We start from the raw sequence: 27121 nt of genomic DNA, 5'->3' as shown, positions 1-27121 counted from the left end.
TGTCACCTTGCATAAAGTGGAATCGACAAAGCAAGAGAAAACAAATGAAATCACAGACTGCTGTAGTCAATATTAAGTCTCTTCCTGATCCTAGTTTCTTCAAGTCTTTTTTCCATTTTTTTGGGTCACTGTTTAGATTATTTTCTTCTTGTTTATTTTTGTTTTTTTTTCAGGTGTCTGTTTGCAGGTTGATTTGTCCCTTGCAAAAGTCTTTAAAAAAATTTCACAGGATCCAGGGCTGTGCTATGAAGAGGTGATTTGTGTTTGCTCAATCTGACTTTAATTCAGGTATGAGTGAGGGCTCTTGTGTAGCAAAAGGAGTGACTGACAGAGAGAAGGAGAGAAGGAGAGAAGCTCTAATCCTGGGTACTCCAAACTGCATGTTCTAGGTTACTGTGCTGTCTAAGAGGACGGTGACAGGAAGTACCTATAACATACAATCTAGAAACCAGGCCAATGAAGAGGCAAACATCATGAAAATTAAGAATTTTTTTTTAAAAAAATCACCCATCGGTGTCCAAAACATAAAGTGCAGGAAGTGTCTCCAAATCCATCAACCTCAAGTAAAACACAACAAATACAAACCTTTAAGGGAGAGGAAAGCCCAAAAACAAAAGAATGACACTTCATCCTCTGGTATGAAAGCTCTGAAGAGGGTTGGGAGGTGATATGCAGAGTGCATACAGGGGAAGATTGAGCAAATACTCTCTCTCTCTTTCTGTCTGTCTGCCATTCTCTTCTCACTCCACACGGATGAGCAGGCCATAGAGAAGGGTGCCTCCTTTCTCCTTGGTAATCCACTCGATCTCTGTGTTGCTGAACCTCTGATCCAGCGGGTCGCTGATGCCCAGAGACTGTGGGCCCACCTTGTAGGAGCCTGGACGCACACACACCTGGAAGCCCACCTGGGCATGGTGACAGCGCAGGGAGCGTGGGTCTCGGAATCTGGGAGAAAGAGAACATATCCTCATTGTTGGAAAAAACCCTTGTATCTCCAAAAAGATGAGAAATGCTCCTAACTTTCAATGCAAGTTAGTGTAATCATTCATTGTAAATGATTTTGGATTTTCTATTGTCCATTTATCAAGAAATTCTGACACAATGTAATAGGCAGCAAGCATGACTTCAATCACTTCCATGATATACTGAGGAAAAAAGCCAAGGCTAACCTTTATTTGCCATTAATGATTTCAACGCAGGAGTATGAAAGAAAAGGATGCGTACTTTAGCCCTCCTAGCCCACAGCCCCCCCCCGGCCTACATATCTTGAAATGCCTCTTTGTTTAATTATTTCTCACTTATAGCCAATAAAAACAAAGCAGATTAATTCTGACAAAAATGTGGACTTTTAACTGATTCCACATGGGTGTTTTGCAAGTTCAAACCACACGTTCAGCATATGGTTGTGGTATGAAGAGAGGCTGCATGACTGTAGGAGGGGAGAGACCTTGGGCTAAGGGTCTGAATGGATTCTGCTGTATTCTAGGAGGCTGGACGCCCCTCCTCCCTAAGAAATTCAGGAACAGGGAATAAAGAGGGTGGTGGTGTGGTATGAAAACTTTGTCAGGGGATGTGGAAAGTAGATATGGACATTTAAAATAGGGGAAGGATTAAATTGGGAGGGTAGAGAAGACCTGGTGTGGTCTTTCTTTCGAACTTCAGTCCTTTATTTTTTTTTGTCTTTATTATTGTTTGTTTGGAAACTTGGAAGTGTAGACTCAAACCCGTCCATAGAGAATGTAAATTAAATGTAAGTGCAAATCACTGTATAACTGACTATGTAAGTATGTAATTATATATTTACATATAAATAACTATGTAACGTAAATCAAGTTATGTGGTGTGCAATCAAAACCGATGAAAGGCCTGATGAGGACTCACTGCACTTTAGGGGCAAAGACCTCCAGGCCAGAGTAGCGCATGGTGGGAGAGAGGCGAACACAAGGGATCTCTCGCTCCGGGGCACTGTTCTCCTCCGGCTCTCCATAGCTGCCATGACCCTCCGCCTTCACAGGGGATGCCGAAAACACAGAGGACGATTCTGCTAAAAGAAAGCACAAACATCAATACACGATTCATTTCTCTCTGTTTACCTAGCCATGCACTTCTTTAAAGGAACAATATGTAATATATTTACTGTTCTAAATCATAAGATGACAATGATACGTCATCAGAGTTTAGGGAAACATGCTAAGTTGAAATACTGGCTTTTCACACAATAGTGCTACAACCAGTATTTTCTCCTTTGAAATTTCCATTCCAGAGCAGAAAGTCTGTTTGTGTTTTAGTGTGTGAGCCCACTCACTTGGTTGCCAGATATGAAACAAACTGGCAGGCAAACTGTCTGCTGCAGCCATTGAAGCAAGCTAATGAACTGGATCCTGACCTAAAAAGCCTCTGCATCCTTCTAAAAAGCCCCATGACCAGAGATGCAGTACAACGTGAGTAAATACTGGCGATGCATTTGAAAGATGGAGACAGCTTAGAACCCACAAAGACTAAGATGGATGCCAAGTTCGGTAATTTTCTCCTGAACAGGTAAGCGCTGCACTTAAGCTGAGGTTAGCTAATCTTAGCTAATTTATAATGTCTACTAGTAGGGATGGTCATTTTAAGTAATTTCAACATTTGTGTACTCGCATTCATACTCTGGTCCAGGTGCAGCTGGGTTATCAAGGCAGGCGACTCAAGATGGCTTTCTATTCTCGAGCTTCTTGCTCGAATTTTCCAGTTCCACCTTAAATGCTGCAGCAGCTACATTCTGGCAGCCGAGGCACCAAAATGTAAGTGCTGCACCATTTAAGGTGGAACGGGCAAATCTGAACAAAAAGCAGGCAAATAAGAAGCTGACTTCAACTTCTTCAAAGCAGCGAGTACAACAACCCCGTTTCCAAAGACATTGGGATGCAAAATGTAAATAAAAACAGAATGCAGTGATGTGTAAATCATTTAAACCCTATATTTAATTGAAAATAGTACAAATACAACATATTGGATATATTGTGAAAAACATACGCCTATTTTGAATTTGATGTCAGCAACATGCTTCAAAAAATTGTGACAGGGGCATGTTTACCACTCTGTTATATCACCACTTCTTTTAACATTACATTCTGCACAGGGTCCCAACTTTTTTGGAAATGGGGTTGTATATTCAGAGCAGTGGGCTTTTGTTTTTAGGATAACTGGTTTAGTTTTAGCTTTTGTTTTGGGGATAACTGGCTTAGTTTTGGCAGTTTGGACGTACACAGCCAGCCATGCATCTAGCTTAAACTGTCAGAATTATTTTTAAAAATCCACAAGCTGGTTTGTAATTTGCTTATATTAGCTTATCAACTTGCAGCATATGACGAAGCTTAATGTTGTCAAAGTTTAATGTTGCGCTTGTTTATGTAGGTTCAGTGTAGGTTGTAGGCTCAACCTTGCAACCCGTGTGAGCTTGATTCTGGAGATGAGGAGCATGGAGAGACAACTCTCTCCAATATTCTGAATTTAGACTGCAGTGCCCATTTTAAACAATTGCTGTCAGTATTACATATTGCTCCTTTAAGGGGTTAGCCACTTTTGATTTTGTGGTGACAGAGTATAAATGCAGAACATTTTGTTATGCTGTTCCAATTTCAGAGTTAGACAGATTCCAATCTTTAAAAGATTTAATTAAACAACAAGATGTCAAATTATAACAAACTTTTCATATGGAAATAGTAATTAATCAAACAGCTAATGCAAAGGAGGAAAAAAACACTAGGTTTTCAGAGATTAAGATTTTTCTTTTTGGTGCATCATTGCCCCAAGTTTAAAACATCTGGAAAGCTAGCAGCTCCAGATACAGTGAGAACTGACCTGGCAGGAGCTGGTTGTGGTCCAGCGTACGACGAAGAGAACCCACACTTGTGCCATGATACGCAATGTGCCACTTCTTAAAAGTATTTGATACCTCACAGTGTGGCTTGATCCTGTTACAACATTAAAAATAACACAGTCACATTTACACACTACTGCATATTTACACACGTATGCATAATAAAAAGTCAGTTTCTGTCTAACATTATGGATATGAAACCCTCTCTGTCATGTTTCTATGTATTTAGTCCTACTGAGTCAGTCTGTACACCTGCAGCATAAACCCTGAAACATAAAAACTGACAGCTGAACTGACTGACCTCAAGGCAAAACGGCACCAGCCGAATGGCAGGGCGTAGTCTCTGGGTGGCTCGCCTCTCTTGTAGTACGCCTCGTCACCACGTAGCTTGTGGCAGGACTCACAGTAGCACAGGTTATACTTGGCATCCTCATTGAAGTAACCATCTGAACCAAAGAAAAGAGGGGGACAAAAGTTAACATGACAAAGATTTCCAGAGGGAAAATAGGTAGCGAAAGACAGAGATAGACTGAGCAGGATAGCTAAACATAAATTCTATACAAATTATGTCACGTCACAATATATTGGAATTATCTAACATTTTCAACAAATTCATCATAGAGCCAGTATTAAGCAGGCCTAACCTGGCAGTGTGAGCAGGTCTTTGAATCTTGAGCAGAGCGCCTGGTACTCGCATGTCTTATTGGGGTTCACTGCAGGAGGAGGTGTCCAACACACACTTTCTTTTATTCCTGAAAAAAGAGTTTGTTCAGATGCAGGTCAAATATTCTTTCTAAAAGTAATACTTCATAGTAGGCACTAAACGATGTTTGCTTTCCATGTCCTTAACAAATTCTGCTGAGAACTGACTTTAAAATGTTAACGTAAGAAAAAAAAGTTAATAGCAATGCATGGCTCAGTATAAATACTACTTGCTGTTTTCCTTGAATTATCTAGTGAAGTAGATCTTATCTCCTACATTCTATGTTCAAATGCTCTCCACAACAAAATAAGTCATTTAGAAAAAGGCTTACAACCTATGAAACTCAAAACATCCAGTCAAAAGTCAGACAATGGGCTTACTCACCATCTACCATGTCAGCCTTCTCCATGTCACCTTGGCAACGTACATCACCACTCTCTGCACCCACTGCCGGCACATGGTTTGTCACTATGGTAACCTGAGAGGACAGCAGCAGAGTTAATCATTAATTCCTGCAAACTTATGGGCAAACTGTGAAATGATAGGTGAAGGCCACTCAGGTTCAGTGTCTGACTGGATTAAATGGGTTTTAGGATTAGTCACAAGACCGTAGAGTACAAGACTGTGGGGGATCTACTGTGGGTAACAGCCTTGGGGGAAAGTAAGCCAACTGGATGTATTTTGGAAACCCTGATATGGTGTTTTCATTTTAAGTGTAACCAGCTGAGAAATTCATATTAGTTTCCTTTTATTTACACATCAACACTAATTAACATTTGCTGTTGATATCAGCTGTTGCCTGATTTCCCAGTAACATGACAGGTAACTTTGTGCAGACTTTATTTGTTAACAGTGTAGTACTATGCAGACCTGTTCACACTGTCCATAAAGGTCAATAAGGGGGTAGCAGGGGCTGGGGATGTCCTGGGCTGCCACCCCCTGATCCATCCCATTCACATACAGGTGGAGGCAGCCATTAGCATCCACCAGAAGCCCTAGCACTGTCCCTTCAGGACACGTGTCCAAGTTTGGCCCGTAGTTCTCACAGATCTGAGGAGGATGGAGGAAGACAAAGTCAAAACAGTCTTAAACTAGAAAAAGCAAGAGAGAGAACAACAAGCATGCATAAGACTTTTTTTTTTTTGCATATTTAAGAAAATGTAAAGAGAGAAAGAAGGGAAAGATCAGAGAGAATTGGGTTACCTTTAGTGAGTTGTGGAAGACAGAGTCTCGCTGCAGCAGCCAGACAGAGCGTTTAAGGCAGCAGGCCGTGGAGGGGAAGTTGAGGCGATCAGGAGAGTGACCGATCACACCGAGCGACAAAGATGACGTCCAAGATGAGTTCAGCCTGTCTATCTGAAACTGATCAGAAGGATGCAAAGGAATCAGTGTTTCAAATACACACAGCGTGAAGATCTGTAAATAAATGAGAGTTTAAATGATTAAAACAGTTACCTTGTACAGGTAACATTACCTTGTACAGGTTACACATTACCTTGTACAGGTAACTGTGATGAACTGCACTTGTTTGTTATAACTATTTAAGTGGAAAAAATTAAATGACATTAGGCTTCGTTCATCAATGTCTTTGTAAGCTTTTTCTTAAATTTGTTCTTGAGAAACGTCCTGAGAAAAAGTCGAAAAAAGACTCATGACATGTTCTTAAACTCCAAAGTAAGAAAACAATGGCTTTCATACTTTAAACCTAAACATGAAAATCACATACATTTCCTAGGGGAAGCACAGTTTCCAATCTTCATCACCAACTTCTAATGCAGTGGTGTCCAACCCTGGTCCTGAAGAGCTACCTTCCTGCAAAGCCTAGTTCCAGCCACAGTTCGCCACACCTGTTCCAGCTAATCAGGCGCTTTCCAAGTCCCTAAATGACTGGATCAGATGTGTATATTCAGAATTAAGAAAGGAATGGGGCAGCTTATTGGATACAGGAAGGAACCTCTCCAGGACCAGGGCTGGAGACCACGGGTCTAAACAGTGGCTGGATGATTCAACTTGTTCTTTCTCTAAAACAGCCATGTTATGTCTTGTTGATTCACCCCTAGGTCTCCTGCAAGCAGTGTCCAGAATAGTCTGCTGAAGGCACCCTCTGGTGCTGACGTTACTGATATTACAGGTATTGCTGGCATCAGCTCTATGTTTTGCATGCCAGAGTACACCGATCAGACAAACATTTGGTTGGTGCATCATATATCTGTTTGTTTAATATCTTTTTACTTGTCAGCTCTACTTCTGAACATTACATTAGAATATTAGTATTTGTTCATGTGTGCCCTGTTAGTTGTCCTTGGTGATATTACAAACAATTAACACAATACATAAAGTTAAAATTTTGTGATTATCATTTATTTATTTATTTTTTTTCTACTGATTATCGATGGGCATGTAAAAAAAAAGCAGTGGTAGTGGCTAATAGATTTATTGTAAACTGGTTGTATTTCATTTAGTCAGCAGCCATGCATGAATACTGCAGGCTAAAATCATCCATATGCAGAAATACACATATGAGCATGTTAAGTGATGCCTTTAATGGGATAAAAACATTATTCATATCATAAGCGTTTTCTACTCTTCATTTTGTTGCAGTAATGCAAAATAAACAAACTCTTCAAGTAAAGAAAAACAAAAGTAAAGCATTATTTCCAGCATGTCTATCTTGTTTCTAATCAAAACCACCTAAATACGTTATGCTGTACCTATGACCTCTGAAGTCATTAGTACTAACTTTACTGTTGCTTAACATGTTTTGAGGCCCTATAATAGCCCAACATTTTAACAAAAAAGTAAATAAAACATATGCGAACATATTATTTTACATTGTTTCCTAGTTCTGATCTTGTTTATTCAGGGATCAGAGGAACTTCCTCTGCTTCTAAAAGTTCCAGGTGTAGAGCTCACTGCTCTAGGGTAATACCCATTCATTTTAGTTTGGTTGTTTTACTGCCACTGAGTCACAATGAAGCAAGCTGAAGTTACAAAGCATGGTGGAATACATTTTTGGTTCCATGCGCTCAAGCTAAACTTAAAGAGCAGTGGGATAGCTAAAGCCGGCATTACAGTGTGTAGCAGAGAGAACAGGCAGCTTCTTAAATCTCTCAAAATGAAAATTCACTATGACAGCAGCTGGAAAGAATGTTGGTTTTATTAAGAGAACTATCAATGGATTTTTTGCCATTTAAAAGCGGTGTTTGAAAGAAAGGCCACAGCTGTGGAGTCATTGCAACAATGTGTGAGCAGCTGGAATTACAGATGGCTTGGGGGTCAAACTAGGAAAATGCGTTAATGGTGTTAAAAAAAAGAAATTGCACATCAGACACGTAGCCACACATGTCCACGCACATTCATACAGACACAAACCTGGAAAAGCTGCTGACGGGGTAGAGGTTGTGCTGTGACCAACAGGCCCTGGTTATAGCTGGACACTCGGGCTGCAGTCAGGTTCTGATTGGACAGCTGGATATTCTTCCCATGATTTTCCAGAAAGGCCATTGCCATGGGCACCAGGGTAGGCTCGTTTTCACACTACACCCAGCGACAAAAGACAAAGAACAACAGAAAATAAGGACTAAGCATGTACAAAACACAATATTCACAACACCACAAAGTTAAGGCTTTCCTTATTTAACTTAAGCCAGCCTCTACAGGTTAAACCCCCTCACTAACCGGTGTGGAGTCATCCTCTCCCTCACTGCAGCTGTCGGATGAGAGTGAAGGAGCCTTTACACTCTCTGTGTCCTCTACTAGCGTGGAGCTGACAATTGACACGGCCGTCACCTTTCCATACAGATCCAGCACCGCATACACATTCTGAGACACATTCACAAACAGGTACGATTACATGACACGCTTGTCCACTTTGTAGTTGTATTCAGTTTTCCAGTTTTTAATTGGTCTGCATGTGAGCCCACCTTAGCCACAGCGGTAGCTGCTGGTCCCATATCCTCTCCGTCAATAAAGATATGCATTGTATCATCACTGCATCTCTTCACACCGACACGGTTCCCTACCTGCAGTTATGGAGAGGGAGGAGTCAAAAAGATATGAATTAGTCTTTTGTATGCTTACTACAGGTCATTAATTGAAATTTCAATCATCTAATTATTTTTCAGTTTCCTTATTTCTTTTAATTCTAACAGTTTTTTTTCTGTATTGCAGTCACATAATATAATTCAGTTTAACTCTTCACTACTTTTCTCTTTCTATCTCTCCTTTAGCTCACCGTCAGGCGGTCCAGCGAGCAGCCGTAGTTCTGTCTCTGCAGTACGCCATTGCGTCTGACCTCTGAACCAGCAAGCAGCCAGGTCACTTTTGACCGAAGCTGAGTGAGGGAGGGCGAGAGGCCGCTAAGGGGGCAGGAGGGCAGGTCAGGGGGCTGCAGGGTTGTCAAGCCAATGCGAAGTGAACCAGACCATTGCTCATCCACCTCATTTATCTTTACCTGGACCAAGAGAACACGCAGCTGCTTTATTCCTTTCAACAAACCTCACTCTAATTTAAAAGGTCGGTGCATTTTCTAATATTTCAGACTTGAGAAATCTGTCTATGTGTACTGTACATCATGCACTACACTTCCACAGCGCCATTTGGCAAAGCTAATGTACTGCGTTTTGACACTGAGCCCTTTTCAGTAGGTTTTTTTTCACTCTGCTCCTGCTCATCAAACTTCATCTTCTCCTCTGCCCAGGTCTCACCTCAAACAGTTCATCTGTCTTAAGTTCCTTTGCACTGAAGACAATTCCATGAGCGTAACCTCCCACCCTGACTGCCTGGCAACCATCTCCTAGTAACACCACATTTTTCCCATGTTTGTTGTGCAGTCGATGAGCCACTCCTGCCACTAGAGGGCGACATAGAGAAGATACACATAAAAAGATTAATTTAAGTCAGCTAAACATGGTAAAACATTTGTAACACTGAATAGTAACACAGTCAGTTCGAGTTTACTACCGACCCTGTTCTGCTATTCAAATGAATCATTATTAAAGTAGTACAGTCTATTTAATCTAACTTTTGACTGTATTATTCCACAAGTAAATAATCAAAAGAGCCAATGTCCTACATTCATCTTGCATTTTATATTCCCCCCTTGGTCTATTTATGAGATGTATGTGATTTTATGTACAAAAAACATCTTCATTCATTTTTACACAACCATTTTCTAACTTTTCTTTATCCCTTAGAATTAAACAGGCTGTTTTGTTACTGCGCTGGTGTGACTGGCTGTCCTGTATTGATTCTCATTCTAAAAGTAGTCCAGTCTAAATCACTCCTTATAACTTCAGCAAAAAATGAGTGGGGTTAAACTGCTGTAGGCTGACTTGGTGGATATATAAATAATTTGGTTTTTCAAGACATCACAAAAATATTGATTTCAAAATGGGCTGTTTTTGCAGCTTAGTTTACATATGTGGACTGAACAGACTAGAGAATGAATAGAAACTTTAATAATATTTAGGCTACAAACATCAAAACTCTTATTACCAAAAAAACAGGAAAATTTGGTTTTCCAGGATATAGGCCTTTTAAAGAGTGTCTTTAGTGCTGGGATTATTCAATTTTCAACCTAAAATGATTAAGATAATAATTAAGATTAATTTCAATCATTTGCAAAAGATACACACTACCTGGAGAGTGTATAGGAAAACTCTTCTCTGTGATATTACTTGTGCACAAGCTATTGTCCAGAGGGCCAGATGAGCTAGTGATGGACACCTGCACGCACTGCCCATATAGATCAATCACTGCATACACCTCTGAGAAGCAATAGAATGAGAGACAGAGGGAAAGGGAGAAGGAGTTTATCGGGTTCACGGGTTTTTCATGTAAGTGAGCTTTAACAGCAGTGAAACCACAACATGTAGAGCTGGATAAACTGGTTCCATTCACCTTTACCTGGTGGCAGGCCAGTACAGGCCACTCCCTGGTCCACTCCATTTATGTAGTAGTGCAGATCCCCTGAGGCTGTCCGCATCATTCCAATCCTGGAGCCTGTGCTCAGAGAGTCAAGATCGCAGCCGTAGTTATTCCGCATGGTGTTCCCATCCTGCATGATTGCTGTGCCGCTGCATATGATATGGAAGAAGGGGCGGAAAGATGGAAGGATAGGACCATGTAAGAGGATAATGAGCAAGATAAAACAGATGTATAAGGAGTGTGAGAAAAGCTGACAGAGAGATGCAAATGTTGTATTCTCAAAATTTTCATGAGCAATCACAGCACCTGATTTGACAGTTATGGGTCACCTGTTGACTCTGTATTACCGTATATTTACCATGCACTCTGATGGTAAATTCACAGCTTATCCTAATACAGCCATGATGCTGTTTTTACAACCTGCCAGATTAGCAAGAGAGACAGAGTAAACGGAAAACCTACCTCAGCATCCAGGTGTCATAGTCGATGTCAGTCATAGTGTTGGGAAATTCCAGCTCCTCTGGCCTGATGGCAGTCACTCCTGCAACACATTGTCAAAACAAACCATTCAACTGAAACATTCACCAGTTTATTCTGCCACCAAGCAGAACATGTAAAACTATCAGAAGTATTGACTCTGTTGTCACTGAAAACGACTCTTTAAAGAAAAGTGTCAAGCACGTATGCTCATGTTTGGCTTAAAACATCAACTAGGCAAAAGTCTGCTAGAGCTTCATTTGTGCCCTCTCTTATTTTGCCCTCATAATGGCTGGAAACCAATTGCTGTCATAACCGGGAACAGGAAATCTTACAAGATGGTTTGGATGTCTATTGATATGACCAACAGCTCCTGGCAGCCATAATTATTTTGCTATTATTAAGTTTCAGAACTTGCACAATTTTAACTTCTGCAGAATCAAGTCTGCTGAACATATGGGCAAAAAACAATAACTTCATTAAAACATTTAAATGCTAGAAACACTAGGGTACTGAAATGCATGTAACAAAAGCCTTTGCAATGCACATAACTAATTTTGGGTAATTCAATTCAAAAAGTGCATTTCCCTTTAATGCCATTTTGATGTGCAGTTTAAGTCAAAATGTGTTTTAGTATTTACCAAGAGCACAGATGCTGGACAGATGTGCTCTGGCTGTATTATAAGTTCAACTCACCTGCTTCTATTGAGCCTGACCAGCGATCCACCATCTTCTGAATCACAATCTCAAACAACTCTCCATCGCGAAGGCACCTGTGAGAATACATATATTGCTGACAAATCTTTACACTGTACAATCCACATCCAGCTAAGCGCACTAGGTCAGATTCTAAGGCAGGGATTAAGCCTAGTCCTAGATTACACAACATTCTGACCAGAGATTCTACACTGGAAGAAAAATATGGTCTAGGACTAGACTTAAAGCAACATTATGTAACAACTTTAACTTAAAATAACAGATTCAAAATCATTTTGAAGGTATACTGACTTATAATAGGGAGAAAGTCATCTCTATAACTGACACTCCGGGCCCGAAACACTTGTTATAACGCTATGTAACTTTGGAGCAGTGGGCATAAAACCTGTTGTGAGAACTGTGTAACGCTTTACAGCACCACATCACACACCAACAACTATGGCTCTTCAGCTAGCGATAAGAAGCAGCTAACTTGGTATTCCTAGCATAAACATTATGGCAGAGGCTGGGAAGAGACCGAAGATAATGATGTCAGAGGAAGTGAGGAGGAGAAAAAGAGAGAGAGTGACCGAGGAAGAGATTGGACAAGAGTCAATCTCGGACTGGCTTTTACTTGTTTGCGAGCGCTAAAATAGATAGAAAGATGGGAGACAGTCTCACAGTTAATGGGAATACGACAAAGATCTGACAGCAAAGTGTACATCCCTGCCAATGTTATTTATGAAAGACTGCGATGCAGGCTGTAACCTTATCTGTGTTATCCCTGTCTCACGGAGTTTTGTAGGTTTTCCGGATGTCAAAAGTCATCTAACCTCCGTCCCTTTTCAGGCTATCATGCAAAGACTGGGAAACTGAACCACTGTCCATCACTGGATAGACCACAAAGCCTAAGAGCTTTGCAAAAACAAAATAACAACACACCAAAAAAAAAATCTCTCTCCTAAAACACCTGTTGGAGATGACGATGGCATCATTGAACTCGCTGCGACAGTTCTGCCGGAGCGCCGTGCGGCCACCATTTGTGATGACCGCATTAGTGCCATGCAGCTGATGGAAGCGCAGGTCACTGGCTGCACTGGCCCCTGTAATGGAACACGGGCTGCCAGGAGACATGGCCGTTGGTCCCTCGGAGCTATCATCTGGGAGAGGAGGGAGGTCAGCTGAGGGTGAGAGAGAGAGAGAGAGAGAGTGAGAAAGAGAGAGAGAGAGAGAGAGAGAGTGTGCGAGACAGAGACAGAGAGAGAGAGAGAGAGAGATAGATTGGTTGTGTTCAACTGTATTGTTCTATACAGTTGTTCTCTAACCCTCGGTTCCCCATGTCTACTGCCATGCTCTCTAGTCTGCTCTTTAACAATTTCCTCCATGCACTCCTCCATCAATTCCCCTCCATTCCACATACACCCTCTCCTCTCTCACCCATGTCATCCATGATGGTTGCTTGGGCTGCCTGTCCGTATAGGTCGACTACAGCATACACACTGGGTGGCACGTTCCAGGCTGCTGGCCCCTGAGGCACTCCATTCACAAAGAAATGAAGGCTACCATCGTCCTTACGCACCACGCCTACAGTATCTCCAGCCTACAGACACAGAGAGCACATGGGTAAAGAGGTAAATACACACTGCTGAGATTAACTGTTCCAGTATTTACAGTACTGCTGCATCATTTTATCTAATGTGATTACACACCGTCGCTTATCTTCTCTACACCATTCCTCATGGGTGATGAATGATAATTATGGAAATATATTTAATTAGGGATGTAACAATGTATTGCAAAATCATGATATCGCAATGAAAAACTATGTGCATTGTGGAGGTGTGACAATGCATCGTGGAGATTAGACATTACATTAATGATACCATCTAACGCAACTGCACTGGTTAAACACTAAAGTATTTAAGCAGTAAACACCTCGCTCCAGCACTCCTCCTGTTTCCCAGCTCTAGTGTCATTAAAAAGTTGTGAAACAACATGAAGTCAAGTTTTCTTTATTAAAATTTTGTTCAAAATTTTGAGAGAATACTGAATCGTGGGCCGAATATCGTGAATTGAATCAAATCGTGGGCTGAGTGTATCGTTACACCTCTATATTTAATATTGTGATTTATATTATCATTATTACATCATATCTCACAACAGATTTACACAACTTACTGCAGGGAGTTTGCTGTTTACTTTTATTTACACATATTTGCCTCAACCCAACAGATAAAAACACATCCAAGTGATATTCTGACTGCTGCAACATAAAAATGTAATTGTAAAATCTAATAACTAATAAATAACTCATAAATAATACATTTAAACTCTTATAAATAATTCTGATCAGGCAATTATGTAATAATCGTGACAGGCCTATCAATCGGGTCATACTCATATAAAGTACAATGTGGTCATTCAGATTGAAAGATTTTCGCACTTTGTGTTTTCAGCTGGCCTGAACTATGCTAAAGATGTCAGGTTTAATCTTGTAACAATCAAAATTAGAGCTACAACTTGTCACAGTCCCACCTCACTCAAATCAAAAGTATTTTTTAGTTGGGCCTGAGCTAACTAGCTAGCATTTTGAGACTGCCTTAAAGACATTAATAATTGTCACTCCACATTTGCAAGTAAGCTGAAACTCCTTTAAGTAAAAAACCTCCCAATAAGTAAATACTAGTAAATACCAGGGAACAATACTTACTTTTAGTCGGTCCAAGTTGTGTCCATATTCATCCAGTATTGTCGTTCCATTGTGCATCACTCCATTGCCTGTCATCATCCACGTCCCTAAAGACGAGGTTGTGAGCACACGCAAATATAAGCAGTCATTCAAGTTCACAGCTTGATAGATTTTAATTACTTGAACGTCTGGTTTCCTGAACAAAGATTAAGAGCGTTCTAGGAATAGTTTACACTATTAAAAGAGATTCTCTATTTAAAACTCATTTTAGTCTAGGATTAAAGTGGTAATCCATATCTGGCAAATCAGCTTTTGGGCAAAGAGACTTAAAATATTTACACTTAAATTATGCCTTCATTTGTAACTGAGCATGTGTACTTTAACGAGAGCACACATTGTACCTGAGCGCAGGTTGGTCATGGTGGAGGGTAGCTGCAGGTAGGCAGGGTTATGTGTTGTCACTCCAATCTCAATGGACCCAGCCCATTTATCCACCATTTTGTCAATGCGCACCTGGAACACTTCATTGGAATGCAGCGGGCGGTTGCTTAGCACCACTCCGTGATTAAAGTCATCTGTGGCACTGTACATGAAAAAAACACAAAATTATCAGAAAGGACATAGAAACTACAAACATTTTTTTCATGAATTAAACCATCAGCTGTAATAAACTTTTTAATGAATCACATATAAGGTTAATGCTCAGTTATGTTAAAAACAAACAATATACAAAAATCTAGAAAAAAAGTCTCTTACTGAGGTCGCAGTGCAGTCCTGCCATCGCCAATGATGGCTGCCTTCTGGCCACAATTTGGATGGAAGAGCAGACGGTCCGGGGCTTCCGGGTCAGGGGTCAATGAGAGGGCAGGCCGAGGTCGCCCAACGTCAGGTGACAGCGCTCTCATAATGGCATTGTTGCGACGTAACCGGTCACTATGGTTGTGATTGTGGACGATAGTGACTTTAACTGCCATTCCGTAAAGGTCCACCACCCCATATACCACACCTGGGGTCTGGTTAGCAGCCACACCTGAAAATACCACACAAAGTCAGAGGTCAGCTAGAATGAAAGGATGCAAATATTTTATACACTAACATGTTATTACTGGGGAGGGGGCTTCTTATATCAAACACTGCTGTCAGATCCACAGTAACTTTTTAGAATCTCAGCATAACAAAACTAATATCATTTCCGTGGCGTATCAGCACACATGCTCAAATATGACATGTATTAAATGTCTATTTTATTCAAACCTATGGGTTGAAAGGAACACACTTTTCAGTGTGTTTGACTGTCAGTTCTGCTGTCTTCCAGTCCTTCATCATCAGTCGGTTTTGACCACAGGACATACTGTCTGCTGAATATTTTGGTTGGCAGACTAACCGGGATTATTTTAATATACATTGTGATTCAGTTTTCAACATGGCCTTTAGGCATCATCTTACAGTTTAATTAGGGTTTAATTCAATCTGATCAGTCTTTTAATATGAAGTATCAGTTATAAAATCCTATATTTGTGTTTTCATAGATAATGTTGCTGCACAATTTACGTAAGAGTGTGCTACTCCGTCAATTATTGCTACTGCAAAAATCACTTCATTTTAGCATCTGCATGATATTATGATCATATTTGATCGATTCGTGATCATTTAGTTATGTTACTTTCATATTCTGCAGTTAAATCACAAATTTGTGTGCACAGTATTATACAATCTTAACCGACAGCTTCAGTTTTAGACTTCTTATGTGAAATAACCATCTTATAGGGTCGTGAATATGTTCTGATTTCATACTGCTGCAACATGACACCACAGCCTGCTCTTTTCTTTTACCTTTGAACGTGTTAACATTGTATTTGAACCAGAAATGGCTCACATTTTACATGCCCTCATTTAGACGAAAGGTGGCTAGTTTAAACACAAAAGAAACACTGGAGCTGCAGATGTTACACGGTTCAATCTTCGTTTTTATAACAGTTCAACAATACAGACATTTAAATTATGGTAAACAGTGAAGTAAACAGAGCGCAAAAAAGATTTAAACTGGATCAGGCTTATTTTAGCCAATACCTGATACATTAAAATATGATGGAAGCAGACATTTCTAAATTTAACACCTCTAATAGCGAAAAATACGACATTTTTCGACATTTTATGACCTTAAATTATTAATTTCTAACTCTGATACAGATAATGATAATTGACTAAAGACAATTTGTTTACCTTGGTCTATGCCATTGATGTAGAAGTGTAACGCTCCACTGGCTTTCCTCATTAGCCCTATATGATCCCCCTCCTGAGAATGAACACATAATCCCCAGGTTAGAACAGCAACAAAACATGTGCTAAGGAAGGACTTTGTTGTCTATTTCCACCAGGCAGTGCAGTACAGTACAATCACAAATCCATGATCACATATTTTTGTCATCATCTGTGCTGAATCTGGTTATCTTCCTAGCTGAGGTACCAAGCATGTCAAGTTGGAATGAGTGGGTGAGCACAAACCACTTACTGGTCAAACACAACTGTCAAAGAATCATGCCGTGTCAGATGACCACCATTTAAAAATAAATAAATAAATAATAAATAAATTCGGAGCTTGAAACTGTTCCAGTGTTGTTACTATTGTTTTTGTTCACTGTTAACCCTGAATTCGCATGAGAAATCAAGTCACCACACAAGCTAATGCGCATACTGTCAGAGTTCTGTAACGCAATAAGAAACAGACACAGGTACTCAATCAGGGTACAGATAGCTCTGGGTTCAGATTTGTAACTGTACCATGTTGTATCGTACTGCTCAGTGGAAAAATAGCATTAGTAACATATAGCCACAGCAAGCACTATACCTGAAGCTCATCCAGGCTGAATTCACAGTACTCCCTACGTGTCCCCTTCCCATTGGTCAAAATCCCACAGCCGCTCATCATAATCGTACCTAATAGCAAACACAGATCAAAGACATGGATAAGAATAACAGCTTTTTAAGTCAAAAATTTCCAGTGAGCCTGGTGGTGTGCTCAGAGTTTATGATCTTGTTTTCTATTAAGTCAGTTCTGAAATTCGCCCTTATGAGTTGGTTTAGTAATCTGAATATAAAGAACAAGAAACTTCTTAATAGCACTGTTAATAGGCTACAGGAATTACATCTTAACAGAAGTAAGCAATTGTCTTAATTTAGAACTATTTAAATGGCACACCTTAAATAAGCCAGAATTAATAACATTAAGAGATAATCCTCTTTATATCTACAATTTTAGCTTCTTCCCATAGGCTCTCATTAAAGACTCCCTAATATATTAAGATATTTTGCAATCGATTCAAAGACTTTTATCCCCAGTGCAATCTTGTTAAGCAAGTTAAAATGTGAGTCATTTTTGTCTTCTTGTTTGCATGTATACTCTCTCTGTGTTGTTTTAGAAATTGTCTTTAAGTGATTCTAAATATTCTTTTAAGTATGACAGACATAGCTGCAAACAAATTTTCTCCTTGTAAGGAAAGAAAGAAAGAGACTAAGGCAAAACATTTTTTTACTTTTTTCTACCATCTATCACAAAAGAAACCAGAAGAACATACCAGAGCGCAAGTTGGTCATTGTGGCTGGGTAGTCCAGATTGTTAGGGTTGTGGGTTGTCACTCCAATCTCAATGGATCCTGACCATTTATCCACCAGTTTGTCAATACGAATCTATCACAAAGCATGAAGAGATTAACCCACTGGCTCAATATACACTGTAGTGTTTAAATAGCTATTTTTGGGGTAACACTGTAGCATTTTCAAAATGCTCTCTTACATCAACCTTGCACCTTCACATACGCTCACCCACATTAATTACTTCTCCCTATTAACACAAACACACATACCTCAAACATCTCATTGTGCCTGAGTGGGCGGTTGGTCATGACCACTCCGTTATTGAACTCGTCCAGTGGCCTCCTTCTCTCGGCTGTCTTGTTGTTGTTGCTCAGTTTAATTAAAGTGCCACATTTCTCATGGAAGAGCAGTGCGTCATTGGTGGTCATGCCACCAGTGCCCACTGCCATCCCTGCTGTGCCCCCTGCACTTCCTGATGGACTGTTATTAGTGCTGCCTCCACCTTCAGCGCCGCCTCCATTCCCATTGTCATTTCCTCCTCCTCCTCTGGCTCCATTGTTACTTCCTGCACCTGCTCTGGAGGAGTCTGAACCTCCTCCACCTAGCCCCAAATCTTCTCCACCCTCATCTTCTGAGCGGTACAGTGAGACAATGGCATTGTTGAACACATCAAATAACTGGTGCTCTGTAAGGACTTGAAGGGAGAAAAAAAGAGGAAAAACAAAGATCGTCTCACCCATAAGAAAATAAGAGATAAGACTGAATCACAGATGAACTGAAACAGATTTAAGTATAAATCTTACCAGTATCCGGCTCAAAGTTGTTTGGGAACTTGTCCGGCCGGCTGTGTCCCCTTGTGACTTCAGGCACTAATGACAAAAAGTGAAAACGCATTTCATGGATGCCAAAAAGACTTTTATTAATCATCTACAATTATATTCAAATGTAAAAATTCATAGTTTATATTGAGATGCATTGATGTGAAGGTGGTGATTCAACTGTATCAATTTTAGAATGTTGAATGAAACATGGATTAAATATTTTGGCCAAAACAAAATTGTTAGGCTATTATTAAGCATAAAAATAAAATTACAAAAAATGTATTGCTTGATGTATTGTTTTAACTGTTTATATTCAATTACTCTGTAAAAAATTAATCAAGTTTCAACATTTGTACATTTTGAACATGTGCATTTTTTTAACAATTCAGAATCAGTCGACAATAAACAATTTAAAATATAGTAAAATTTGAAAGTTTATGACGCACTGAATCATTGAGTCATTTACGAAAGAAAAACTGAACTAAACTGTTACAAGTTTATGTTGCTTTGAATACAGGATGTATTATTTGTTCACTACCTTCCTCCGCTGACCCGTTCATCACTGTGGCTAAAGCAGGAACAGCGGGCAGCACCAGAGCCCCAGTCCGGTCCTCATGGTCCCGGCACGCCTCCGTCGTCAGAGCAGCTGGAGATGGCGATTCCACCTCCTCCTCCCGTTCCTCTTCGTCTTCCTCCTGTTCTTCTGTGTCTGGCGGGGGCTCACAGCTGACCACAGTGACCTGAGTACACTTCCCGTAGAGGTCCACAACCGCCCACAGGCGGGAAGGGAGGCCGCTGGCGGCCGTGCCACAGTCCTGCCCGTTGACCCACAGATGCAGCTCCCCCCGCCCGTTGCGCTGGATCCCTACACGGTCACCCTCCCCCAGCTGGTCCAGGTCACGTCCGTACTCCTCCAGCACTGAGCGCCCGTCCTTCAGTACAGAACAGCCTGACACGATCCAGGACCCACCTTTCAACCCTGTGGCGCTGCTGGGGAAATCCAGTGCAGCCGGGTCCAGCGCAGTCACTCCAATCTCTATGGAGCCACTCCACGAGTTCACCTGCACAAAGTAGTTAGAAGAGCTCTGAGTCACACACAATGCTGACATTTGCAGGAAATTAAGTTAAAGCAGTTTTTTAAGAAGGTCACACTTTCATGTAACAATGAATAAGCCTTAAGGCTTTTACACACTAAATGTGTTTTGAAAAAATAACATGAAAATTCACACACAACTTTTTCGCAACAAAACTATACACAACGCATGCGTCGCAAAATGTTTTGGTATGTCTCCCCCTTGTTCGTACCACAAAATTACTTAAATGGACAGAATGTCTTTAAGGGCTAAAAGATACCCGTTGCTCCTCACAAAACAGGCAAACTGTGATATTGGTCAACTGTCCATTTTGGAAAAGTGAAAGTAGTAGAAGAGCTTCATCACTTTGTTCAGGAACTGAAACTTTATCAGTACTTCAACATATAACTTAGACGTTGGTAATCGTGTATGATCTGCTTTTGAAGATACTATCACCATTGAATCCCTTTTACAATAAGTAAAAGTTCCAGTAGCTGGGACACAGCCGATACATCATACTGATTGTCGTCACGCCAAAAGCAGAGATGAAAGTGGCTGGTCCGTGAGTCCGTCACCTACGAACCTATCAAACAGAGGGCGAATAAAATAACGCTGTGTTTTGTGTGCTAGATATCAGTTATATGTGTTCCTGAAATAATTTATTGAGGTCTGAATAGATCACTGTCTGTGTGTAAAGGTCTCCAGAATTTTTTTTTCAAAAAATTAAGCATTTCCATTTAACCACATTACTAGTATTGTGACTAATATATGAATACATCTGTGTACGTTCTGATTTCCTCTCATGTAAATAAAGTACGCAAATCTTAAAAGACAGAGTAAATGACAATATATCAAGACACACAGAAACACAAGTTAAATTCAGCTCATGCAAAAACGAGAGACCACATCAGTACCCCTTATCAGTGAACAACACTTCCAACAGAAACATTTCTGATCTCTCCAACTCACACTTGTATTGCTTAAAGCAGTTTCTATGTTTATTCTTTTTTTCCTTTGTCCACTGCTTTGACCTCAATGCTGTATGTAAGTCAGTGTTACAGACTAAACAGCTGAGTGAATCTGGGTTAAGGAAGGCTGAATAGAAGGCCAAATGGAGTGTGAGAGGGTAGAGCGAGTTCCCTTAGCTGATTACATAACTGAATGCAACCAGCAGTCTTCAACAGCCTCTTTCTCATTTAAAATCAAACAGATGAAGCATTGTACAGAAAAACAAGCCAGGTACAACACTTCAAACATAATACAGCTTTAAGACTGTACACTGAGGCTGTCACAACCTCCTTCCTCATCGCATGTGATAATACCATTAAGTTTCACCACCAAAAGGCCCTTCTGAAAAAGTGGAAGGGTGTTCTGGCAGTGAAAGATTGGGACAGACTCAATCCTCACTCTGCTGCTCTGCACATCATTACAGAAAGCTGGAAAGGTATGCATTAGAGCGCTCAAAAGTTCATCAGGATTTCTCCATGTGTTGTTATCTCTATAACAAGAGTAGTGCAAACACACAGTGATATGCTTCAGTGTCATTTTTCCGTTAATACATATGCTTACAGTACCTTCTACCTCTTACGTGTGATACATAAGAGTGTAATGATTTCAGTGTCTCAGTGAAAATCTCAGTGAAAAATTTTCAGAAAAAAGAAAAACCGTACAGCAGTACAACCAATATGCTCTTCAGTGTCTTCAAGTGGTGTCCCATTTGCTGTCTTTAGAAAAACACTGCCCGTGATCAAAACTAGGCATGTGGGTGCATCCTAGTGGGGACGGTGCAAAGGGGCTTATGGCATACTCACACCTATTTGAAATTTTATTTTACTCGACATTTTATGAAAATCAGTGAGTCAGTATAAGAAAACTGAAAATCAAGTAGAATATTGGCCTCTGAATCGAATATCAAAGTCGTGTATCAAACCTGAAATTGTATTGTTACACACCGTGTCATATGATGTATACTCACAGTCAATGCGTCTATGTTTGGCTAAGTCTGTAAGGTGCTGTGAATTTCAGCAATGCTTATTTGCTTAAAATAGGCTTTAGGAAACACTTTCCAAGGCTATTAACGGCTCTGATGGCAAAAATATCATATCACGATACTTGAAGACATTTTCATGATACACAATAAGATATTTTGACACACAGACATTATGCAGTAGTAGTGCCACATTTAAAAACAGCCATCGAAAACTAAACATTTCACATGCTAAATCCAATTTAACAGGACTAGTTACATTCTCTTTTTAATGAAACATACACTTGATCAGCGTTTTTAAAAAATGACAATGTCTGTCATATGCTCATAAAAGCACACTGTGCGTCATGACAATAAAATGTGTCACAATAATGATAAAATATCATTATACTGCCCTTCTACTCCCAAACAATTCAACACAGCATAGAGGTGGAGCGGTGAGGCAGAAGTTGCAGGGACACCTTTGAGACAGGGCCTGAAATACAGCATATCATGCCTGACAAACAGGACATCATAATTGGGGTTATCCTGCAGGTCCTTTTTGATTTGATATTGATTCTTTTCAAAAGCATTTTTAGAAGTAGTTATCAATATCACGTGAAATGTACATGCATAGTTTAAAAACTCAGGGTCATCAGTGCACATGATTCATATGACAATCTCAGATACCCAGAATTACTGACAGTTTTGCACAAAACTACACTAAAATTGTGAGTTAAGTCCATTATTCCATGGGCCTTAAAACACACTGACAATTTTTTTTTCCACTTTCTGCTAACTATGTGCATTCACTGGTGTGAATAAGCAGTTAAAACAAAAGCACTTCCAGACGCATAAGTGCTGTTCTGAGCGCAAGCTGATGCCTGCTCTCAACAGACAGATTTACCGGACAGTATCTACTGTGATGTTTACAGACAGAAAAGACAAGTGCCTTATGTTCTCTGTCAGATTCTAACGCAGGTTTAATACAATAAAATTAAATAAATAAACAGATATTCAAGCTGCCTTCTAGAGAGTAAGAGGATGTTTACACCTTGCATCAATAAGTTTTTGAATCATAACTGGATATACTTTGGCTCCATTTACACTTTCCACTAAAATGCAGTGTAAGCAGATGAGATCCAATTTCGTGTTCCTGCATAAAAAACAGACAAATCAACAGATACATCATTTCCATTTTACGTCTGTTTCACAGTGCATCCTGGGAGTGTTTATACCTGGCTTTTCCTGCAGTCAAATCCGAGTGTTACCCGCTCACCGGAAACGCATGTCGATGCAAAGTGTAAACAGCCTCTATGGGACAGAGTGCATCTCCCGCGACTGAAGTATGCTTTGCAAACATGATTGGATTTCCACATATTCCCACAAATAGAAACAAGTTTAGGGTCATGGTAGCTTTAGCACTACTCAAATTATTGGGAAGCTTCTTAATGATAAGGTAATCACTTAATCAGCAAACACTTTGTAACAGTTTATTTGGAGAGCCACTTGACAATGCTTTGCTGTGTTGGACAAATGTTCAGCTGTTGGTTAATCATGTTGACCCAATACATTTACAATTTTAGTCCTCATACTAATCCTTAATCTCACATTTGACAGGAATATAATCCTAACACGAACCAAAACCACCAACCTTTAATTTCCAACTACAACCAACAATATCACTCACTGTGACCCTGAAGTAGAGTTACTTGCCATCTAAGCTCGACTAAATTTAAAGAACTGTTAAACCTTAAAATCTGTCGAAAAGTGCCACAACCTTGGAATATGACGGCCCTTCAGATCCAGCCACACAGCCCTCAAGTTTACAGTTTTCACACAAACGTATTGCAATTAATACAGCAAGCCTGTGTTGACACTAACGTTGCAGACAGTTTATCAAACTTCAAACTAGTTAAAAAACACCTTGTTTACCAAATCTGACGTCAAGCTGGCAACGAACAACCGTACAAGCTAAAAGAGCAACCACACTGGCTAACGCTAACCTTTCAAGTTTTAATTACATTACTAACGCTAGCAGCTTGTAATGAGTTTTACAAACAACGATGGCCAAAATAAGTAAACCATGTCATCTGCCAGACTGTGTGTCAAGTGTGAAAAGAGATAAGACCTATGCGCCTGTGCACATATAAGACCCGCTGCTCCAGCTAACCTAGAAAACCAACTTGTCTGTCAGTGGGACAGCAGCGTTAGCTTAGCTACACTGTTAGCGATCCGGCTAAGTCAGTCTCCGAAACATCTAGAAACTGATGTCAGACAGCGTTCACCACAAATGATAGCCAGCACGAACGAATGGACAAGTGCGTGTTGTGGCTGTAGTAGCCAAATAGCTAATTTTGCCTTTTGACGTTGATCACCTAGTCGGCTGAACTAAACCGTGCACTGCAGCAACAGCATCGTTCAACCAAAGCTAACGGCTAACACAGAAGATTAGTAACTTAGCTAACGGCTATTCAGCCGCAACGAAATGACGTTTCTCCGCACCGGACAGGTTGAGAGCAGAAAAAACACTAACGTATGGTGTAACACAGTCTTGTCCCCTGCTCCTTACGCGGTGCAGTTTGAGAGCGTGCCCGTGTTTCAGTGCTCGCCGCACGGCCGCCCAGCTCCGAGGCTGAAGTCAGCTTCCCATTCGCCAGCTTCTTGTTCAAATTTTCCAATTCCACCTTAAATGGTGCAGAAGTTACATTCTGACGCCTCCGGTACCAGAATGTGACCCCTGCACTGTTTAAGGTGGAATTGGAAAATTTGAACAAAAATCAGGCGAATGGGAAGCCGACTTCAGCCTCGTCGCCCCGCTCTCCTGTTATTTCCTTCCCCCCTAATTTACCTTCTTGTCAATCCGAACTGTGAAGACGTCCCGGTCGCGCAGTGGCTCCCGGCTGAGCACCAGGCCGTGGTTAAACTCCTGCACGGGCTGGTTTCGCTGCGCGGTCCGGTTGGAGTTGGACAGACCGATGAGCTTCCCGCTGCGCGGATGCAGCTCCGCCGCCATGATCGCGCTGGGGCGGCCCGGAGGGAAGGGGCGTGTTTACGACAGTAGAGAACGAGCAGCGGCAGGGAGGGTGAGCTGGTTGTCAAGGAGGCCGTGAAGAGTTAGCAACGAACCTAAACTGAAATACAACGTCTACATTTCTCTAAACATTTGTTTGAGGCAAGTTATAAGTGTTATATGAATGATGGCACTATAGTATAGTTCTCACAGTGGTACAGAGACTGCATGTAGGCTGTATGAACAGGACTTTGTGAGCTGCAGTACTAGAAGGTCATTGGAGTGTGCTTTTCCTCAAAACCAGCAAACAAAAAGGCACACATTCCGTCTATAGTAACCTCCAATCAGAGAACCAGGCAACAAAACCAGTTTTAGAAACTCTGTTACAAAGTATGTGGACACCTGACCATCACACCTATATGACCTTGTTGGACATGCCATTCCAAAACCTTGGACATTAATATGGATCAGCCCGTCGCCCTACCCCCTTGAGACTCCACTCTTCCGGGAGGACTTTGCACAAGATTTTGGAGTGTATTTGAGGAAATGTATGGTCAATCAATCGAAAGAGCATTTGTGAGGTCAGACACTGATCTTGGACAAGAAGGCCTGGCCCACAACCAGCCCCACAGTTAATCTCACAGATGTTCAATGGGGGGCCAGAGCTCTGTGCAGGCCACTGGAGTTCCTCCACACCAAACCTATCACACAATAACCTTATGTACATCGCTTTGTGCACAGGGATACAGTCATACTGTAACAGGAAAGGGCCTTTGCCAAACTGTTGCCACAAAGTTGGAAGCTATAATTGTCTAAAATGCCTTTGTATTCTGCAGCATTAACATCACCCCTCACTGAAACCAGAGAGCAGAGGCCAAACTCTTAAGAACAGTCCCAGCCCATTATCTCTCCTCCACTAAACTTTACTGTTAGAACTATGCATTCAGGTAGGTAGCATTCTGGTATCCACCAAATCAAGATTTTGGTGGATACCAGATAGTAATAGCATGATTCATCACTCTAGAGTACATGTTTCCGCTGCTCCAGTGTCCAGTGGCACCATGCTTTACACCACTCCAGCCGATGCTTGGCATTACGCAGGGTGATCTTAGGCTTGTGTCTTAAGTCCTGCTGAAAAATCCAGGACAGACCAGCATGCATTCCTTTCTGGTCTAAGCTGGTCTATGTTGGTTTATACTGGTCTGGTGCTAGTTTAGCATACCAACATCCAAAACACAGCATATGCTGGTTTTGCTGGTGAATGTTGGTTTTTTAGCAAGATGCTTGGTCTTGGAAACCCATTTCAGGAAGCTCCCAATGCACAGTTCTTGTGCTGATTTTGCATCTAGAGGCAGTTTGGAACTCTGTAGTGAGCGATCCAATAGAGAATACACAGCAAACACAGTTACTTTCTAACAACATTGTGACAACCTATAGTTTTGGTGCCCACAATACTGTCACAATGTTTAAGTAATTCCTCAGTAAGTTGTGGCAACGTTATCTGACAATATTGTGACAACGTAGTGGCAACGTTGTCAGTACATTGTCACAACCTCCTAGAATCCTCTTAAGTTATGTTATGTTCTGCATGGAACTCCATGGAATTTTGCTAAGTTGCCAATAGGTAGTCATAACACCATAGGGTAACGTTATGTAGTCATGAGGCTGTGGCAACGTTGTGACAACCTTGTTAAGATACTGCTGATGTTTGTCTATGGAGATTGCATGGCTATGTGCTTAAGTTTATACATCTGTTAGCAATGTGTGTGGGTGAAACACCTAACCTCAACATAAGCAGGAGTGTCCACATACTTTTGGCTGTATAGTATACCTTCAAGGCAGTGGCACAATATTCTTTAACCATGTTCCTTTCTTTTGTGTTTGTTGTAGTTTTTTCATTGAATTCATAAATAAATATTTACATACGTTTCTACAATGCACACAAGTAAAGATTCTGTAATCCTCCTGTGTATTTTTATTATTATTTTGTTATATGTACCAGCCTTAGCGTTTAAAATATCCTAAATAAAATAAATGAAGTGTAGAATTTTCATACTTGAATACAAAATATTGTGATTGGGTCAGGGTGGTTGGGAGGCCTCCATGTTGTTACCTAGGGCCCTGTCACCAACAGTCGTATTATTTCCATCTTACAGGACGGCTTGGAAAATAGCGCATAATTAAGGATGAACGCATCTTGTAACTCACCTGGAACTATTTTATCGCTCTGCGTTTCTATTCGTCATCGATTGCAATTTTCCTCCCTCTCTGGCGGAGTAACACTGAAGTTAGTTCGGCC

At 40.8% G+C, this 27121-nt stretch overlaps 1 protein-coding gene across 5 annotated transcripts; it reads right to left on the bottom strand.

Moving 5' to 3' along the window:
- Window positions 1–167: 167 nt before the first annotated feature.
- On the bottom strand, window positions 168–24829 carry neurl4 (neuralized E3 ubiquitin protein ligase 4). 5 transcript variants are annotated; one of them, XM_036572360.1, is made up of 29 exons: window positions 24661–24829; window positions 19309–19831; window positions 18753–18818; window positions 18219–18643; window positions 17931–18042; window positions 17204–17292; window positions 16579–16651; window positions 15112–15385; window positions 14757–14938; window positions 14377–14462; window positions 13104–13266; window positions 12637–12847; window positions 11667–11743; window positions 10956–11034; window positions 10473–10642; window positions 10205–10333; window positions 9272–9417; window positions 8800–9018; window positions 8489–8587; window positions 8244–8387; window positions 7938–8102; window positions 5769–5927; window positions 5436–5615; window positions 4950–5043; window positions 4507–4614; window positions 4164–4308; window positions 3844–3956; window positions 1882–2044; window positions 168–945 (listed from the first exon to the last, which is right to left on the bottom strand). In XM_036572360.1, the coding sequence occupies exons 1-29, from the start codon at window positions 24823–24825 to the stop codon at window positions 741–743; spliced, it is 4764 nt and encodes a 1587-aa protein (XP_036428253.1). In that variant the 5' UTR covers window positions 24826–24829; the 3' UTR covers window positions 168–740. The 5 variants fall into 5 exon arrangements, with proteins under 5 accessions (XP_036428253.1, XP_036428254.1, XP_036428250.1 ...); XM_036572361.1 differs by having other exon boundaries at window positions 1882–2041; XM_036572357.1 differs by having other exon boundaries at window positions 10202–10333; window positions 10467–10642; window positions 24661–24825.
- Between the last annotated feature and the right edge of the window lie 2292 nt (window positions 24830–27121).

The sequence above is a fragment of the Colossoma macropomum genome, unplaced genomic scaffold, assembly GCF_904425465.1.
Source record: "Colossoma macropomum unplaced genomic scaffold, Colossoma_macropomum, whole genome shotgun sequence".
Lineage (NCBI taxonomy): Eukaryota > Metazoa > Chordata > Actinopteri > Characiformes > Serrasalmidae > Colossoma > Colossoma macropomum.
This window is presented reverse-complemented; position numbering and strand designations above follow the sequence as displayed.